This window comes from Chanos chanos, chromosome 6, assembly GCF_902362185.1.
Source record: "Chanos chanos chromosome 6, fChaCha1.1, whole genome shotgun sequence".
Classification (NCBI taxonomy): Eukaryota; Metazoa; Chordata; class Actinopteri; order Gonorynchiformes; family Chanidae; genus Chanos; species Chanos chanos.
In genome coordinates, this window is record NC_044500.1 from 16102403 (window position 1) to 16123362 (window position 20960).

General features: G+C 43.1%; 1 protein-coding gene across 1 annotated transcript in view; it reads left to right on the forward strand.

Moving 5' to 3' along the window:
* phldb1b (pleckstrin homology-like domain, family B, member 1b) overlaps positions 1-20960 on the forward strand; it is a 52018-nt gene that overhangs the window by 27068 nt on the left and 3990 nt on the right. Inside the window, 16 exon segments of the mRNA XM_030776141.1 lie at positions 7998-8303; positions 8442-8585; positions 8939-9076; positions 9536-9568; positions 9571-9597; positions 11745-11873; positions 13896-14051; positions 14243-14353; positions 14596-14685; positions 16043-16168; positions 16645-16803; positions 17677-17829; positions 18474-18590; positions 18738-18840; positions 19149-19199; positions 19978-20263. Of these exon segments, the coding sequence (XP_030632001.1) occupies positions 7998-8303; positions 8442-8585; positions 8939-9076; positions 9536-9568; positions 9571-9597; positions 11745-11873; positions 13896-14051; positions 14243-14353; positions 14596-14685; positions 16043-16168; positions 16645-16803; positions 17677-17829; positions 18474-18590; positions 18738-18840; positions 19149-19199; positions 19978-20263 (2129 nt within the window).

A 20960-nucleotide genomic window follows, 5' to 3' on the forward strand; every position in this document is an offset into this window, starting at 1 on the left:
ATATGTTCTTTTTTGCTGATTTTATGGTTCTGATGACAACACAGTATAAGAGTTTTGTGTGGTTTACAATTCGGTTTGAAACTGGTTGAATGTGCTTATCCTTCAGAGCTTAATTTAGCATGCTCGACTGTACTGAAATGAAAGCGCCTATATAGTACAGTCTTCTCAGTAGCACTGTCCAGCTGTAGGGTTAGCCACAGCTTATGTCATTTGTGCTTTGCTGAGCTGAAGTATGACACAGGCGTCTTAGCTGTTTTCTGCTTAGCTTTGTGAAGCACATCTACAGTCAGTCATGTGTGAGACAGCAGAGCAGGGGCCTCCACCCCCAGCACTGAAAGACAGGCACAGCACACGGTTCAGCAGGGCCAGGAGAGAAGGCACAGCACCAAACCACAGTCTTGGCGATGGGGGCTATATTTACCCTACAGCCTCTCAGTCTAAGAACCCCCCCCCCCCCCCCCCCCCCATACCACCACACACACACACACACACCAACACCAACAAACACACTTTGTCTGAGGAAATGGACCTTAAATTCAGCTCACAGTAGTGACACTTCATATACTGTGTGTTTCAAAATTGTAAGAAAAACTTAGGTCATGTCAGTGAGCTGTCCTCAGCTCTGGCATTTGTCATATGTCCATTTGTATCTGGATATGTATTTTTATACGTAGGTAAAGCTGAGTATGAACAGGCCTAAGTACTGTGTGCATAATTTATCATGTCCAGTGTAGCATATGGTTCAGAGAGCACAAATGGTCGCCTGAGAGACAGGCTTGGCTCTCTCAGAGGGCGTATGGCATCGGTCAACAGAAGACAATTCTGTCACTCCACTGTACTGAACCACTGTACCCATGCCAATCCTGACCTCATCTTCTAAATAAGTGCTCTAAAGATGACGTCACGTTTCCATTACCCCATATGCGGGACGTCTGTGGGACAGTAAGAATTTCCTCCTGTAACTGCATTACAAGAGACTGCAAAATGTCTTTTTTTTTTTTTTAAAAAAAAGGTTTAAAAAGATTTGTTTTGATGTAAATGTAAATTAATTGAATATTTTGCGTTTGTGTTAAGCCACATAGGTACCGTTGAAAAGAACTGTTTATGGTGACCTTTCAAACCTTGCTGGACATGTGGTGTTTTACTCTGTAAGCTGTATATACGTGTGCTATGTTAGGTGGTACGCGTGTGTGTCTGTATGTGCAGAATGTGTTGGTGGGGAACAGTGACTTTTCATAGTCTGTTGGGAAGGCAAAAAGGTCGACTCCACATGGGAGAGTGAGGTCTGCTCTGCATGACTGGCATCTTTGTCAGTGTTCACTTGGATTAGCACACCAAATATACTAGCTCTCTCCGGCCCTTAGTATGCTGTAATGTAGAGATCTAGCCAAGGTTTAGCAGTGCAAAATAAACGCGTGTATTACCCTAGCTTGTAAGATACTACAAGTAAAATGTGTTACAGTGAAACAAGAAGGGATACTGTTAATTTTTAGGTGAGTGTTGGGAGTAATGAGCAATTGTTGTCTGTCCTCCATGTCTGTGGTCCACAACAAAGCAAGAGTTGTGTTGGTTGAAACAGATTACATGGTGATTCCCCTCACAGCTTGAGAGAGAGAGACAGATAGACAGAGAGACACAGAGAAAAGGAAGGAGACAGTGAATTCTCTTTGCTCTAATACGGATTATCTGGGTCACTGACGACTTTCTCATCTGAACTCTAGTTTAAGGAAAGCTCATGTAATCAAGCCCCCGAATGACAACAAATATGTGCTGTGTCTGCTTCAGCATTCAGCAGCGGCACGTCCGTTTGACTGACAGCTTAATGGCACTGCGTTTCTTTTTCCCCCTCCCTGGACATGGCTTAACCGACTGAGCAGTGATGAATACACGCTGTGAGGCATGGTGTGTTTGGTTAAACCATGGCAATTTACCTGATGCATATGATGTTATTACCTGTATTGGAAATATCTAACACACATCTGTAGGCTGCTTTCCACTAGAGAGGTTATAGATTATTGTGTTTACTTTTGACTTTTGCATTTTAAATATGAATAAAGTGATGTAAGTTAGCATTATGTTTTTTTTAGATCCCTAATGATCATAATGTGTTATGAATGAGTATACATACAGAACACTGAGTCAAAGGCCATTCTTAAATCTTACATCCCGCCTCCTCATTGCTGGCCCCTCCTCTCTTGTTTTAGTCTTATTCCTGAGATGAGTCTATAGTATTTCTGTCATTATTCTAAAGTCTAGGGAGGGTCAGGAGAGAGGATGTGAGTGTTCACCTCTAGTGAGGAGCACTAAACTGGGCATTAACCATAAGCTGACAGAGATTCTCCAGTGGACCGTTATCCTGTAAACTAGTGGAAAACAGAGGCCAGCTCTGCCCCACTTAATGACTCTGGTCCAGGAGGATGCGTTTTTTTTTGACCGCGCTCGTGAAGATAATTGGCGGGGGGGGGGGGGGGGCAGTTGCTCCTCTATCTCAGTATTCTGTGTTGAGCTTCATTGTGTCTCTCTGTCAGAATCATGGCAGCAGAATGGATAGAATGCCGTGATCACACACACACACACTGTGAACAGTGTGCAGTGAATTTATCCTTTGCATTTAACCCGTCTTTACACACTGGTAGTGAACACACACACCAAACGCAGGAGCAGTGGGCAGCAAATCTGTAACCTGGGAGCAGTTGTGGGTTAGGTGCCTTGCTCAAGCCCAATTCTCCAACCTCTGGGCCAGGAGCTGCCCGAGGCCTAGAGGTTGGAGAGGCCCGCTCAATCACTATTATGACTGTGAGGGGACAGTATGTTTCTATCCTGCATAAGCTTATCCCTGTTGTGCTTTACTTATTGCAACTGCATTGGATCTTTAGGAACTCTAACTATGTTTTAACTATGTTTATGTGTAGTGAAGGTAAACATTGGTTTGGGTTCAGTTATTGGCAGTTTAAATTCTATAGGCAGATTTGAAAGAACTTACGGGATCTGAAACATTAAGAAACAGAAGTCAGTAATTGCAGCACCACAGTTATTCACAATAGTAAAATTCTGCTGAAATAAAAGAATCATTTGGAAAAATGGCTTCTGCTATTTTTTTTCTCATTAAGTCTAAAGAGAAAGTATATGGAAATCTGTCTGGAAGACCCCAGGGTTTCTAATGGATGTTTAGAGAATGCTAGTGGAAATGCCTTTCATTCCTCTTGCATTAAATACCCCAAGCCTCCAATTACTGTAGAACATCAGACTGACCCTCTATTTTTAACTATTAACCAGTAGCTTTGTGCTGTTGCCTTAATAGACTGAGAGCTTGGCGGAAATGTAGCTTCATAGAGCAAATGCTGTTGAAGATTAAAAGTCATTTGTCTCTCAGTCTGAGATGGCTTTGAGAGAGTAAATTACACTGTGTGGGCTGAAGAGTCCCACAGCAAAACCTGTGCACTGAAGAAACAGACAGGAGATTCCCAGAACCATTAGCCTGGGAATGGAACTCGTATACAGTCAGCATTCCTGCGTCTTTTACGTCTGAGAAGCTGTTGGTGGTGTTGGCTGTATTTACTCAATGTTATTTACAATGTTTCCTCAAGAACAATCATGTTTAGAAGCGCTAATATAAATTTAACAGTTTCAGTTTACCTTGTAGAGAAGTATCAGACGAAGGATGTGGATTAGACTACATGTTTTCCTTTCTATCCTCGCTGAAGTTGTAGTTCATCCTAAACAAATTTGTTCTCCATTTTCACCTAAGAGTAATCCATCTATTTTTTGTCCTTTGATTCTGTTTTCTTTCGTGTGAGTGTTACACAGGATCGCAATAGAAAGAGATGCTACAGACCATAAAACTGCTATGGATACGGATAGAATTATGTATGAAAAGCAAATATTTGTACTGAGAGAGTTTCCATACCAGCAGTGTGTACATGTGCACAAGCAAAAAGACAGGTTTATCTAAGCACTGAATAAATTGTGCCGTGTAACCTGATGATTTCATCTTAAGGTAATGTAAATTATTCACCCTTTTGGATCTTAACAAACAGCTATTGAAAAGTGAATAAAACAAACTTTTATTTCTGAATGTTGCTTATTACATAACACATTAAATGAATAGCCTCTGGAGCTGAATTTTATTAGGTATGTTTTGTATTGCAACATTTCCAAACAACAGACAGAAAAGGCATCATCAATGACTGTCTTTGAATCTAAATTTATGTGCTTTTTAACTGACCCGTCCCGACTTGCCTGTTTGCGTGTGACTGCAAGTCAACTGGGCATTGCCGAATGTAACCCCTGATGAGCTTTCGAAAATGCAAAGAATGACAGAAAAAGAAAAGACGGTGATGTAGACAGTGTGGGAGGCCAACTGGAGCTGGGCTGATGGCTATTCCAGACAGAGGGCAGCGGAATGCAGGAGACAGGGTCAGAAGGCATGGCCTCCTGACTCCTCAGCTCTGATTGGTCAAATCTCAGCAGGAATGCGTGGCAGTGGCCGAGCGGAAATGAGAGTACAGGAATGTCTCTGAGTCTAGGCATCCATCACTTTCTGGTGGAAACTGCATTCAATGCCGCCAGCCCCCCCCCCCCACCTTCGCCCCCGCCCCCACCCTTCGGTACTGAATCTGTCTGCCTGTGTGCCTACACAGTCTGTTTATTTTCCCTTTGCTTACTAACGTGGGCATTGTAATTACTATGTCTTGTTAAACTCTGAAAACACTTTTGACTTTAAGTACATGAAACAGGCTTTGAATGAAATGTAGGTTTACAAGAGTTTACAGCACAGGAAGCTGGGGGAGAGGTAGAGAGTGTGTGAATAACAGATGCCTCATCAACACCCATTAATACTGGAAAAAACTTACATAGAAGTGTTATTGTTTATTGAGTTCTGACCCTTGTCAGCTTAGGTCTGTAAGCATGTGGTTTAGACTTGTGACTAGACTTCTGTCGTAGTCCAAAAAACACCCACACTTTTTCAAGTTGAGACAGCCTAAAGTCTCATTCATGAGATCAAACGATGTGTAATTGAGATAAAAGGCATAACTGAACCATCCAAATACTCTTTTAAAGTAAGTAGAGAAAGCAAGAATTATGGCTGGAGTGTTAAGCTATTTTCCAGAAGGTGCTGTGAGGGAAAACTGTGCATCTTAACGCATGAGAAAGGGGTCCGTGTGAGCCCATCTCCTCCTTTTTACACTCACCCAGGTTGAGTGGTGAAGGTGGGGGTGGGATCTAGAGCCGTTTGTTCATCTGTTCCAACGTGTGTTCATTTGTTTGAGAAGCTGAGAGTTGCTCGCTTAGCAAAGGAGCCCCTCAGAGAATCTCAAGAGTCTGTGTTAGAACTAGTGCCTCTGTAAACTAGGTCACTATGAAGGTGAGTACAATTTCTGCCTTTCAGTTTTTTTTGTTTTGTTTTGGTTTTTTGCTTTCCTTTTTGTTTGGTCTTGCACGCTTGAATGGATATGTGAACAACTGCTGTACTGAGAAGGATATTCAAGTTTCTGTTTCTTGTGAGAGAACCCTAACTGACCGTGGATACGTTACAGTATGATTGTAAGCTGTGACAATGTTTTGAGCTTATTTTAACAGATACACTAGGTCTAATTTTAGTGAGTTTATTATAGTTATTAGGTAAATTGTGCTCACTTGTTTTACCCACACTAAGAAGAACTCACGTTGTGTTTGAAAACCTTTAAAAATGATAGCTACTGTGGTAAGATTTGTGTTATTTGTTTATGTGTGGTGATGATGACCACGAGGCCTTTGTTGATGACCACGAGGTTGAGAGTGTTGTATTTTGAATATGTGGTGTAAACTTGCTTTTGGGTTTAAGTTGGGTTTGCGGATCATAACCAGCATGTGTTTGCTCCATAAACCAAAGCTCTGATTGGAACCATTCCACTCAGAGCGGAAGCTCACAAGATCAGAGGCCCGGTGGTCCAATATGGAGATCAAACAAGAGCCACTTCCCCACTATGGTTCTGAAAAGACCACAGACTGTGAACGTGCTTTAAAAGGAGGGAATTGCACCAACTTGTTCCTCAGTTGTTTCCCTGCCCAGTGGGTGCCAACTAATGGCATCCGCAGAGTATCTTTAAAACTAAGTCTTTAAAGACTTTACCTGGCAGATCAACAGAGATCAACATTCTCATGATAAGATCACTTTGCACACTCCTTGGCCCTTTTTACTAATTTTTGGTAAAAAAAAGAAAAGAAAAAAGGCCATGTTTACCAGTACTTAATCTCAGGTATATAGTGGAATTGATAACCGTTTGCATTTTAGGCTCTGCAGTTTGATATATGACATTGTTTTTAGGCATATTCTTGCCTGTAGTATCTAGTTTTGTTGATTTGTGTTCTACTGTGAGTCTTTTTCTGTTTCCTTTGGCTCAGCAATAAACATGTGTATATTGTACAGTAATAATGTACTACAGTAAGCAATGAAGCAATTTTGTCTGTTCAGAACATTTCTGTGATATCAGTCCTCATGTCATAAAGCAGTATTTGAAGTGTTGTGAGACCAGACATACTCCAAGAAATGGAGGGATTAAAGGAGAATTCTGTTTTAGATGCAGACATGTAATTTTCTCATTTAGACAGCCGTGTCAGATCCCAAAAGAAGACGTGCACCTCCTGATTTCTGAAACAGACGTTTCAAAACATACTGAATGCATCACATCTTAGTATAGCTCTTAGTTTTGATATATGTGGTCGTGGGATTACTTCAGCTTTACACAACAACAGTTTGTGATCCTGAACACATGTGTACATGCTAGGTTTATGGTTTGTTTGGACCGGTAATCAACATTTTTCAGTCATCTCTGTTGTTTGATAAAAACCTCCTTTTACTATTCAGTGATTTGTCATAGAAGCAGTTTGGTGTCTGCGAATGAAACTTCGCTCTGCGTGCGTGGGTTTTTCCTTCAAGAATGAAGATCTCACAGCTGTGTTTCTTTTATCACTGGTGAAGATGTTGTAGCCCAGGGCTGGAAGTGGAACTCAGTTGCATTAGATTACAGGTTTTGCTAATGGGTGGCTTGAAAAGTCTTCATCATAACGTTTCATTCCAAATCGCAGTGAATCACAGCCTCAGCTCAACGTAAGTGCACATCAAAGGCAGCGTTTGCCAAGCCAGCTGAGACATAGTGTCTCTCACATTCTTTCGCTCAATTTTTTTTTTTTTTTTTGAAATGATATTTTTATCCAATAGAAAAACAACTTGCAGTGTGTTAAACTGAAAAGCTATGTTGCTTAACGCTGTGATATGTCAACAAAGAAACTGCACATTCTAGGCAAATTCTAATACAGACTTTTGCAAATATTTGCAAATACAGCACAGGTAGATCTAGAAACTGAACAAGGTAGGATGAAATATTTGTTTTGTTAAAGTTCCATACATGTTCTTCTCAGTAGACAATATATGTGGGACTGAGCACTCAGACGGTAAGTCTGCAGATCTGCAGATGTAGCTAGAAGCAGTTGGCATGTAATGGCCAAAGGTTAAGTTATAAAATTCTGTCTCCAAGCACTTTGAGGTGGCCCAGACAGCCGAGGACTGGCAGCTGCCTTTCTAATTAGCCCACCGCCTCCATGTCGCTCTAAAAACAACCAAGAACCCAGAATGTTTCGCTTTTGTTGTTTCAGAAGTGACTCTGTAGGTCTGTGTTTGATTGAGAAATAGTGCTGACAGTTTGGTCTCAGCTAAGTTCTGTATTGCTCGCCGAAGACTCTCTCTCTCTCAGCTCTGTGGACGGAGACGGCATCCCTTGATAAGAACTGCTGAAGGCCACTCAGTAGCCTTTCGTGTTTATTTCCATCTCTCTTCTGCAGCCTCTGATTTTCTTGTCTGAGATTGGCATCAGATGCCCTGGGGGACCCTGAGAACAGTCAGCCCAGAGGAAATGAAATGGCATGAGGGCCCGTTGGCAGAAGCTGAGTCATCTTTTAATCTGATGTGTGTGTGTGTGTGTGTGTGTGTGTGTGTGTGTGTGTGTGTGGTTCTGCAGGAACGGCAACGCCTGGAGACCATCCTCAATCTCTGTGCGGAATATAACAAGGGTGACGGGCCGGGACAGACACCAGTACTTGGGGCGGGGTTGGATACCAGCAGGGGGGGCTTCCTAGGGCTCAGCCCAGGGGACGGGGTGGGCAGAAGACCCTCCATGGACGCTGTGAATGCTGCCTCACTGCGAGTGGCTCAGAGACAGAGAGAGAGCGATGAGGAGAACTTGAAGGAGGAGTGCAGCAGCACGGAGAGCACACATCAGGAGTTGAGGACTCCTCCAGCCCTTCAGAATGGAGAGAATGGACAGGTCAGGCACTTTCATCAATGTTCCAGAGAGAAACAGTAATGTTTATGTCAAAACTCTGTGCTTTTAAGTCAAATGACTATAGAACTATTTAGGAAGGGGCTGAAACAAGTATGCGTTTGCGTCTGTCTATCACTACAGCATGAGGACACTGGTTCGGGCAGCGTTAGCCGACTGGAGCTGGGCTATCTGGAGGAGGAGCGAGTGCGAGTGCTGGCCAGAGTGGATGAGCTGAAGGGCCGCATTACCGAATTGGAGCAGCAACTACAGGAATCGAAGCAGGAGGTAGATCTCTTAGACAACCAGCAAACCCTGAATGTGACAAGACAGAGTTAAAGTTAGACGCACATGCACATACAGGCACACACACACACACACACACACACACACTCACACACACTTACACACACACACACACTCACTCACATATTTACATGCAGATATACACACACACAGATACACAGGAAGTCCCTGGCCAATTAGAGTGGATAAGAGCTTAAGGGAACAGGAAGAGGGGTTTAAAAGAAGAGGGGAATGTGAGATCTTCCTCTGGGGCAAGAGTGTGTATGTGTGTGTGTATGGGTGTGTGGGTGTCTGTAGAGTAGTGTGTATCTGACTTGTGGGTCTGTATGTGGCAGGCAGAGATGGAGAGAGCCCTGCTGCAGGGAGAGAGACAGGCGGAACTGGAACAGATGGAGGCAGAGACAGAAATCATTGGTCAGCTGCAGCACAAACTGAACGAGCTGGAGAACGCCATCCAGAGAGAGAAAGACAAGGTAGAGGACATGCACTCACACACACACACACACACACACACACACACGCACACACACACACACACGCACGCACGCACGCACGCACGCACAGATAATGCAGATGTTAGTCACATTGAGAAGGTTTGTGTGTAATGTGAATACACATTACAGATACACAGTTCCCTTACCTTGTTTGCTTTAAAAGAATCTCTTGCCTCATTTCTTTTGACCTCTGGAATGGTTAAATAAGAGGGGGGAAAGTACCAATGTTTGGTTAATCTTTTGCTGAATTATTGTCTACATCGAGCAAATTTTACAGAGCAAGGTATGAGACAGCACACAAATGTATACAAGTCCATAGTTTTTTCAATCAAGCCGTTTCAAGCCATTTTCTTCAGTAGGGCTGTCGTCTTTTTCGTCAGTTCTGGTGAGCCTCTATGGACCGAACAGTGTATTTCTGCTCTCTGACATTCCTTAAAGGGAGACCATTATCCAGGATGGTCCCTGCAGACAAGTTTTCTGTCTGGTCTTGCCATCCTCAGGTAAAACTGAACTGCAGTGCTCGTGTGCCTTCGGGAAAATGGTTCCCAGTACATCCATCCTTGTTTACAACGAGGTCCTCTGGTATAAGAGCCGTGATCTTATTTTAGCCTCGGATAGATTAGGTTTAATGGATGTAGCTGTACAAGGGAGTAGCTGTTTGTTTTCTTTGATAATTGAGCGTTTACACAAACAGAAGACGTATTCTTTTTTTTTTTTTTTTTTTCTTTTACGGTTGATTCTCATCAGGTATTCTAGTCTTTGCTGCACTAACCAGCCTCTGTTAACCTCTAATCCCCTAACTGCTTCCCTCAGCACTCACACACCCCCTCTCTCTTTTTCATTCTCTTTTCCTAATCCAGTTAGCTTAGCACAAACTCAAACATGCCCATGCAGGGGAATTAGTAAAACCAGCTTTAACAGCAAATAGCTGCAGTGACATGAAACTAAATTCAGGCAGAAGTGTTTTAGAAGTACTTTTTTGGGGGGGGGGGGTGAGGTTTGAAGGTTCTTTTCCAGGCTGTCTTTGTGTTTGAGTATCTGCGTCTGCGTGCTCTGGTTTTCTCTGGCACCTCCAGCTATGTTAATGAATAGTTACAGTGTTTGAGAAAACTGAAGACATCCATAAGCTCATTCTTGGAGTCAGTGAAAACACTTTGGAAAATTAGAATCATTTTGGAAGCATTGCAGTTTCCAAATGCCTGTGAAACTAATCTTGTGTAACTGTTCCATCTACAGATATGACATGACTGTTGAAAGTCCCAGTTCAGCCATTACATTTGTCATCGGTCTTATATGCTTAGCTGAAAAATATTTCAGGAGAAAGTTATTGGTGCTTGTCACAGTTGATTTTTGAGTAACATGAAAAAAAACTTGCAGAATTACAAAGCAAAAACAAGCACGTGGAGTCTTTTGTTTTATGTTGTCACCGGTTACAATTAACAGGGGTGGGGCCAGAGCATGGAAACTGACTAAATGAGATGTCAATCAAATTCTAAAGCTTCCTTGGTCTGTATGAAACAAATGTCCTCTCAAAATGTTATCTATTTTATACATTACGTTATACATTAAATATAATATACGGAAATCAAGATACTAAGGCACTGAAACTCACTCCACTGAAGCAGCTGTTCCATCAGAAGTGTTAAGCAGTAAACGCAGCGTAAGCAACAGAGTCACTCACTCAGCTCAGCCGTCAGACGATGACACGATCTGTAGCTAATCGATGGTGCACTTTAAACAGTTTCCCTCTGGGGTGAAGCCGTGTTTTTCTCATTTTACCATCCATTGACTACGGGGCATGTATACTGCAGTCATCCAAGCTTTGTTTAGCCAACTTGCCCTGCCCAGTGTTCTTATAAACGCTGAGTCCGTGTGATGTTATGTTGTCCCATTTCAAAGCATCTACTTACGCTTCTCCTTCACGAAAGGTCTGTAATTCACTCAGCTAGTCTAAAGATGCATGTCTGGAAAATGATGGATATTCCCTATTAAATTAAACAAAAATTGTTTGGGGATAGAATTGTTCTCCCAAGACAAAATGACTTGGATAGGATTATATTGTTAGTTGTGCTTGAATGAGAGTGAGTGAGCTAAACATGCATGAATGTGAATCAGGTGCATTCAGGCATGCCAATCAATAGAAGAAGCAGAATCTTAAAACTAACTAGTTGTCCTTAAAAGATACAATACGTACTTGGAGGCAATTCAATGATGAATCTTTCTTTTGTTTACAAGAAAGAAAGATTGTCAGTTGCGGGCCTGACAACAAGAATTTCCGTGAAATTCCAGCCAAGCCAAAAACAAATAAACACTGCCATCTAATGTGTGATTAAGATGAATAATCTCATTCCTAAGCACATAGCAGCAGTATGTTATTAAAGTTAACATTCTGGTTAAGAAATGCCTGGGAACAGAAAGTCTGTTCTGCCCAGTCGGAGGCCTTCAGTTCAGCACGGTAGAATTGTAACTGGTCGGGGAATACAGTCCTGTATTCCCAGATTATGGAGTACGCCGTCCAGTGTCCCTCCTCTCTGGCTTACCCACTGTTGTGACCTCTAACCTCGGGCGCTTTCTGCATGGCGTGGATTTGAGCAGTGTGTGTGTCTCTCTCTCTTTTTTCCCCTGGATGGTGTGTTTATCTTTCTAGGAGAGGGCAAATGTTGACGCGGAGCGGGAAGCCCTGGAGCGGCTTCAGGACGGATACAATGAGTTGAAGAGCCAGCTCCATAACTGTCCCGAATCACTGAGGGAGCAGTTACAGGAACAACTCAAAAGGGTCAGTCACCCCCATCCCACCCCCCCCTCACCACCACCACCCCCCCCTCCAAAAAAAAAAGACCACTGCCGGCATTCTCTGTGCTACCTCCGTCAGCACCGTAGCCTGTTCCCGAAACACAGGCACTCCCACCCTGCCTTTCTCCACAACCTCAATGGAAATTCCAGCAGAAAATACATTGAACTGCAGAGATATAAAGTCATTTTCACGCCCGTTTTTGCTCATTTTCGTTTATTTTCCTCATAGATTAGGAACAACAACTGTTTTGAGGGAACTTTTAACTGTAAAAACGCATAAGAAGTTTTCTCTAAATTTGTAGCCAATGCACGGCCGTGGTCAGTTAATGGTAAATGCATAATTTAAGGCAGCACCTCAATTCTTCACTCAAACATCACGTGCTTACATGGAGAACAATCTCTCCAACCCATGTTGTGGCTGTTTCCTCTCGAATTTGGGAAGGGTCTGTCTTGGGTTCCTCACTAGCATGCAAGTGTAAAACCCTGCTGGGATGTCCACTTAAACCCTGCCCCACTCTTTCGTCCACACCTATGTGCTATGCCTCACTGCCTAGAGGGTAAAAGGTGAAATGGGCTTGTGATGACTTGAGGGTAAGGTGGTGCGTTGTGGTGAAATCTGTCCCCAACGTGTAAAATTTTTTTTTTTTTTTCCAGTCTATGCATGTGTTTTGTTCCAGCGGATCTGTGTCTGTCTTCGCCTGTGATTCTCTTTCGTGTGTCTGTCTGTTCTCAAACTGGCTATTAACTCTTAACCCTTTACTAATACATTAATGTCAAACTTAACTGGGTGCTAGGGTTTTTTGACTCCTTTCACTTTTCTCTCTCTCTCTCTGTCTCTCTCACAGATATGCCCTTTCCTTAGACAAATTTATTTTGGTTTTGTGTATTTCAATGACTACATTGAAAAGATGAGGCCACACGTCATAATTATTTGGTTTTGTTACATTGGTTATTAAAATGCAGGTTATAACATATTTCCTATAGACACACAGTCATATTTTGTCAGTTCACTTTCTGTTCCTTGACACCTCAAAGTCTAATCGATATCTCTTTTTCGCCAGGCGCAACGATATCGTGCTACACTAAAACAAGAGGATAAACATGTTTTAAACATGTTTGAAAAGACTGTTTTACATTTGGAAATAGGTCTAATTGTAAAGCAGAGGCAATAAGATTTACCCTGAGTCTGTCAGTCTCATGTTTTGTGAAGACTGAGCGTGATCCGGCAGCGTTTTGAACGGTGATCTGTGCACGCTCAGACGTCCTGAGGCGAGTCCGACGTGACAGCGTCGACATGGGTGCTCCTAAACCTTCAGGCTCCTCTTTTATTGTCAAAAATGTTTTGATGAGCTGACGGCAAGGCCAGACCGATGTCCTTCGCTCGTGTTCTGAAAACGTAAACAGGCTGCAGCGCGGAATTCTCCTGATACTATTGAACATGACAGCACTATCATAGTCACAGCGTTTTTCACGTTTGGCCAACTAGATTATTGACTTTCCTGATGCACAAACCTGACACCCCCCCCCCCCCCCCCCCCCCCCACCCTGTAGCTATGATGTTTAGATAAACACTTTAGTTGCTCTTTTGTAGGACCTTACTGAATAGCGGAAGCATTTTATTTGCCTTTCTTCGGTTTCTTGTTGCATTGAATATTTGTTTCATTTTGCTAATTTTATTCATTTTGTACAAGCTACTGAATAGGCAGGAGAAGTGAAAAAGTCATAACTTTTGAATTCATGCTCAGGTATATCCATATATTCCATATTACAGAACGGAGACACACCACTACATCTCTTTTACCCAGCTGTGTTTATGTATGTGTATGTGTATGTGTATGTGTATGTGTATGTGTATGTGTGCGTCCTACCCTGTTGCACTGGCTGTGCTTGGCTGTTAGGGGCTCTGCTGCGTGGCATGGTCAGTGTTCTACGGGCTGGACTGCTAGATGCTGACCTTTTGTTGGGCTCTGTGTGTGTGTGTGTGTGTGTGTGTGTGTGTGTACAGGAGGCTGAGGCTCTGGAGGCAGAGACTAAGCGGTTTGAGGACCTGGAGTTCCAGCAGCTGGAGAAAGAGAGCAGTTTGGAGGAGGAACGCGAGACTATCAGCCAGCAGCTGCTACAAGAGAGAGCCCAGTACCACAGCAGTGTGGCCCAGAGAAAGGTAGCCTCAGTGCAGCTGAAAACTTTCCACACAGCCTACAACCAAGCCGGCTCAGCACGCCGGACACAGTCTAGGAGTCCTGAAAGCAATAACAGAGAGGCTAGACCAATGATAGTGGAATCTGTCAAAACCTTCAGAACGTATCAGGTGTAACAGTATTGCTGCTTTGGTATTATTCTGACTTTCAACAGGAGAAGGTAGCAGCGTTGGAGACCCAGGCTAATCAGCTAGGCCTGCAAGCTGCCCAAGAATGTGAAAGGCTAGCCAAAGACAGAAACCTCACACTGCAGCTGCTCCAGAAGGTATAAGTCTCCTATAAACCTCTTCCTTAAAAAGCCTCCACAAACCCTTCTCTGTGTTCAGAAATCTTCCTTCACTATGATGTAGAGTAGTGTACACTGATGTGCCTTTGATGTGTGAGGAAGACATTTCAAATTCATGTTTTCCTATACTGTAAACAGTTTTCAGAGCCTCAGGGTGCTAGTGAAATTACTGTTTGCAAGCATATTTCCTAAGCCTCAAGCATTTTGTTTGTTTGTCACAGGAAAAAGAAAAACTGGCTGGTTTGGAGAAAAGATATCTTAGCCTAACCGGCGGGAGGAATTTCCCAAAGGGCTCAAGCACGATAAAAGAGGTAAAGAGACATATTTTGTTTTGATCAGGAAAGTCAGCTGAGAATGTGTTTGCTGAAAATTAACCCGTCTAAAATGTCAGACTGGGGTAGGGTTGACGCAGAAGAGTGACGGGTTTGATAACGTAGCTTCATCATAACCGAGGCGAAGCGCATCACCTCTCCTCTCTCCACGTCTGCTTTTCAATATCATCCCTTTTGCTCTTCTGATCCTATCATAACCCAACGTTATAAGAATCCAAGGGTTTCTACATTGCACTCAATAGTGTTTCTGTATGTGTGTGTGTGTGTTTCCTCATTGTGGAGTTAGCCATATTACCTATACCTAACTGTGATTTTTTTTTTTTTTACTTCTAACATAATGGAACAGTGGTTTGTCAGCATAATTTCCCCTGAGGTGAAGGTGACCTTTGTTGAAATACAGTATTTGACCATTATAAACCACCTCTTATAGTTAAATATATTTTAAAAAACCCCATTAAGACAAATGATGAGAATATACGAGACGGACAGGACGATAGCTGACCTGTGCAACTTTGGACAGGTGGTGCTTCACATCAGCGAGAGCGACCTGTTAGACGATGTGCTCTCTCGGCGTTCCCCTCGCCGAACCGCTGTTCCCTATTTACTCTCTTCCTCCCCCCACTTATATCCCGTCAGGCTTCAAGAGGTAACTTAGCTGTCCCTGCATGCAGCCTGAGAAATGACCAAAACAAACAAACAAACAAACAAACCCAAAACTCACCGTAGAACCCGCACAAAGTGTTCGGAATTGTCTCACAGGATTGAATGCGCATTTGCAGGCGTTTAGTGCGTTTGATTGGTTGATGGCGGCCCGTTTTGCTGCGAAAAGCAGAGATGAGTTGAGAGACTCATGCTGCAGGCTTGCTGTGTAATGCTGTTGTGTTGATGACATAGGCTTCAGTACTGCATGCAACACTGACCACTCCTCTGCACCTGTTCACTCTACGAGATCTGATCAGCTCTGCAACTCTTGACCCTTCTTTTTTAATTTAACTGGTTTTTGTTGGAGGGGGGGGGGGTGGCCCAGCACATCACTGAATTGATTAACACATGTTGAATGATGTGGCGGGTGTTTTTTTCCACGGACGTTTTTTTTTTTTTTTTTCAGAGATGACTGGCAGGTTTATGTGAATTATAGTGTGTGTGTGCATTTGTGTGTGTGTGTGTGTGTGTGTGTGTGTGTGTGTGTGTGTGTGTGTGTGTGTGTGTGTGTGCGTGCGTGCGTGTGCGTCCGTGCACGTGTATGTCCGTGTATGTTTGAGCAGACGGTATGTGTTGGGAAGTGAACTGACAGCTTTTTGTCCTGTGTGTGAATGTGCCTAACTCTGGCTCTCAGGAGTACCTGAGGCTTTCCGATGTCTATAAGATGTATGGGAACGAATGCCATGATACACAGCTGCCCAGCTCTGCTCCGCAGTGCCTCAATCTTGCGCTTGACCCAGCTGTGGCTACTCCTCGTGAGGTACCATGGCTCTTTCCCTCTTCCTCTCCTCACTCTTTCTGTCTATTTACAGGTCATTTTGGTATTTCTGTCTCTCCAGTTGGCTGCTTGCTTTTATGCTTTGTATTAACCAAACCCTGCCTATATTTTAGTATATGTCACTTTTGCTTCAGCATTGACTTAATATCTTGATATGATTAAAATTAATATTGTTTATTTGTAGTTTCATGAAATTGTTTCTATCTACATGTGGGGAAATGAAGCATTACATGATGAAGTACCCTCATGTTTTTGATCAGGGAATATCTCAGAACATAACAGTGATAAATTTGACTTAATTCAAAACAGTCAGTCAAAATATCTGAATTGTTTTTGATACCTTTCTCTTTAAAGGTTCTAATCTTTTGGGCAGTCTTTTTGTCCTCTTTTTTACTCATTCTTACTCTGTGCTGTTCATTCTCCTGTCCATGTCTGTGTGTGGCTTTCTGTGGCTAAAGGAATACGTCACTGTTGGCCAATTAAACCAGATGTATGGGATGCCGAGGGTTGAGTCCTCCCCTACCTCTCCTGTCCAATCACTTCAGTCTGCTCTTGCAGATCCCGCCTTCTCCTGCCTATCCTCTCCTCATGGCTCCTCCCTTGCTCTCCCTTTTGAGGTGTGTGCTTTTTCCACTAACTTCATCCCTTTAACCTGGAAGATTCCCTCTGAAGGCCCTAACTCCATTGTGTGTCAGCTTCATTTCTTACACTGTTGCACTTACACTGTGCTCTCAGTGTTGTAAATGTGAGGTATTACTGTATGCGACTATAACTGTTTTAGAACATTGTGAAAATAGTATAACTTTTGATGAACCAGTCCTTCAGACCATTCTTCAGAGCTGTACATATATATATATGTATATATATATATATATATATATATATAGTGATTCTTCAGATCATGCTAGGAACAGCAGGGTTTTGGGAAATGAATCTATTAAGCAGAAAATTCATACATTATTAAATAGAAAAATTTAAATTTCCCCTCAGTCAGATCCTGCTCTTTTATGCAGTTTGAAACTTGGTGTGAACAAATATCTCCTTTTTTTTTTGGTACGCAAGTACTTATGTTTTCCAATTAGGGTTACATTTATACAAGGAATAAATTTCTGCCTACACCAGAGACGGAAAATGCCATGCTTAGTTGGACGATCATGTATGAAACTGACTTGAAAACGGTAATTAGAAATGGTCAGAGTCTAAAAGCTGGTGCATCTTTGGAGAGAAAGAAGACAACTGAAATGCTCAAAACACCCAAAGACTACAGATCGCTCTCCATCACTCACTCTGTCATTAAACAAGCTTTTTAGTTTGCTCATTAACACTCTTTTCTCTCTCTCTCCGTTTGTCTCACTCTGCCCTCCACTCTACCTTCACTCCCTGCTGTTCCATCCCCTCTCTCCCTCTCTCTCTCTTTCTCTCTCCCTCCCTCCCTCTCTCTCTTTTGCTCTCTGTCCTCTCTATGCTCTCTTCGTGCTACGTGCGTAAAGTGTCAGTCAGACTGGAGTAGGCCCCAGATCCCCGTTCTGGATTTAGAGCGGTGGTACCAGGAGCTGATGGAGGAGGCAGAGCCTCTCTCTTCCAGCCAGCTTTGCCCTCCTCCTCTCCCGGCTAAAGCTTACTCAGCACGCAGGCCCGGGCAGGTAACCAGCACAGGCCGCGCTTCGGTTTCTCTCTCCCTCTCTCTCTCTCTCTGCTCTTTTCTCATCCCTTCATCCTCATGTGCCTCTTCTACCTCAGTGTCTGTCCAGATGTTGCTGATTGCTAATGGCTGGCTATCAAAGGGTGACTGTCCACCCTGTTATGTTTTGTTTTGTTTTGTTTTTTTTGGACTTGTCAAACTTTTTGACATACTGCTCCCAAATCTCTGGACTGCCAGCTACATTGTTATGATTACTGAGATGGTCGGCGAAGTATTAAGTTTTTACAAATAAAGAGTGTGGAAGCTTTCTTGTTTGACGATGAAACCTTTTGTTCCAAAGAAACTTTTAGTGAATCCTAAAGAGGCCTTCACACAGTACTTAAATGCACAATGCCTATATCACATGTCCTGTCAAAGTCCTTTGACCACCGGTTAAAAGTCAGAGGACAAAACTGTGTGAAGAGAAAGTTCACTTTGAGAAAGGCAAGGGAGAGACCTGAGAATTGTTTACTGAAGTAAAAGTGCTGAAATGTGACCTTAAACTGTGACACAGTAAATCAAAGCGGCCTGGAAAATGGAAGACACTGGAAATGACAAGTGGCTCTTATCTAGTGTGTGACCTGCTTTTTTTTTGTACAATGTCAGGTGTACCGCTCCAGGCTGGACAGCGATGCCAGTCAGACGGGACTACGACCCAAAGCAAGCGCAGGGCTGTCTCCTCCGTACAGCACTGCAACACTGGGGCGTAACACTCCAGCTAGGGTAAAATAAAACTGTTCTGACCCACAGCTACTCACTCAGTACCTTCATAATGTTATTATTACTCAAAAATACTCCTTATTAACCTTGTCAAAGGACATTTGGAAAAGAAACCCCTTTTTAAAAAGATTCTTTTTCTCGTCTCCTCAGAGCCCCCTAATGGTCGCCAACAGTACTGGCAGTCTGCCACGTAACCTTGCTGCTACTCTGCAAGACATCGAGACCAAGAGGCAGCTGGCCCTACAGCAAAAAGGTACTGACTCCAGTCACTCTGTCATTTACAAGGGGAAACACTTAGAAGATTACGACTCACCTCCAGTCGTTTGCGGTCCCTTTGAAGCAAACCGCTTTAAATAAATGGAAGTTGACCGATCTGTGTTGATCAGATCTAGCTTAATTCGTACACAGGTTGTTTCTTTCTTTCTTTTTTTTTTTTTTTTTTTTTAATCCCTGGTTACCCATCCCAATGCCCCTCCCTTCCTCACCGTCTCTTCTGATGTAAGACTCTGTGTGTGTTGTTCTGTCTGTTTACCGCTCTTTACATACTTCTCCATCGTTCAGAGTCCTTGCCCTCTTCGTTCGAGTTCCCCTCCATCACGGACAAACCCTCAGGTAGACTCACGAGCCTGGGAGTGGACTCATCATCATCTTCGTCATCTTCATCTTCATCATCATCGTCACTTTCTCTCTCTGTCCTTTCAACTAATACATTTGTGTTGTTTTCCTCCTCAGGGAACACACAATGCATGTGTTTGTCTCAACTATACATTTGCTCAAAGGGGACTTGTTCACTTTCTTGTCTTTTTTTTTTTTTCAAACCAGTTATTGAGTGGGCATGGACAGGGACGTTCAGAGTGTTTTTGTGAATATTTCATATAAAAAACAACATTTGATATTGTTTGTGTTTTCGCTTGGGCTTTTGACACTAAGCACATACATTTGAGTGTATGTGTGGGGGCATGACTAAGCTTTTGTTTTCCAGACAGTGATATCCTATGGATGCACAGTCATTTTCCTGGGTTATACTCTCTGCTGTTTTAGGGAACGTGCATTACTGGTTTACTGGCACTGGTTTACTGGCTTGGCATGTTTTATACTTAAATTTGACAGTTTTGTGAATGAGTGGCCCCACAGGCAATAGTGTTCAGAGATATATTCTGATTTATATAACTGCCCTGAGAACGCAAGGTGGTGGATTCATTTTCTGCCTATTTGGTTTTGCTCATCATTCTGGATCTTTCTGGTGACTGTTTTAAACCTTGGCTTGGAGGTGTGTATATTTGTGTGTTTACGTGTGTGTGTGTGTGTGTCTGTGTGTGTGCGTGCGTGCCTGCGCGTGCGTTTTGGCCTCACTCTCACATTCTTTTCTCTCTCGTTCTGCTCTGTGCAGGCCAGCAGGTGATCGAGGAGCAGAGACGACGGCTGGCAGAGCTAAAACAGAAGGCTGCAATGGAAGCCCAGTGCCAGTGGGAGGCGCTCCGCGGCTCTCAGACGCAGCTCAACAGCCCTTTCCCTCAGGTCGGGCCTCCGCTGGTGCACCACTCAATCCTGCACCACCAGCCGCCCCCTGCTGGAGAACAGCCATATGACACGCTCAGTCTGGAAAGCTCTGACAGCATGGACACCAGCATTTCCACTGGCAACAACTCCGCCTGCTCCCCGGACAACATGTCCAGGTTAGAGCACGCAGAGTTTCATGAGTTTTTCCTCGTTGCTACGGGCGATCTGACAGAAATCCACATGAGTTAAATGGCTCTTCCTCATTGCCTGTCTGTTGCTAAATGACTAGCCATCTGTTAATTTCACACCTGCAGGGACTGTTTATTTCTTCATTAGTTTGCTCTGTCTGCTGCAGTGTGAAAACAGACAGCTAACCCTGCCATCAAAACTCTATTAACAGAGTGTCGTTGAATTTAGGAGCTTATTTATTTTAAAAAAATAAATCTCCTTGAGTAGAAATATTTTGAACCTTCTTATAACAAAGCTGAGACTGTTTCGCAGTGTCCTGTTTATTTTCATGTGCAAATAACTCTGGCTGTAATTATGTCCACAAAAACGTCCACGGTGAAAAACCGTTTTCATAAACACATATCAGAGGTCTGGCATCTCCACACCCACATTTCCTCCTCCTAAAATTTAGTCTCAGATTGTTTACTTACATAAGCTGCTTTGTTCTAGTGGCTTCACGTCCAACCCATTTTTAACTGTAGCTCTCATGCTATACTCTTCATTATAAATTTCCTCATGTGTGGCTTGTTAAAAAAAAGGGCCGTTTTTCATGACTTGTTTGTCTCATTGAGGAGTTAATTCAAATGGGCTGGTCCCTAACACACAGAGCTTTGTGGGCTTCAGTTGAATTACAACATTGCTCTC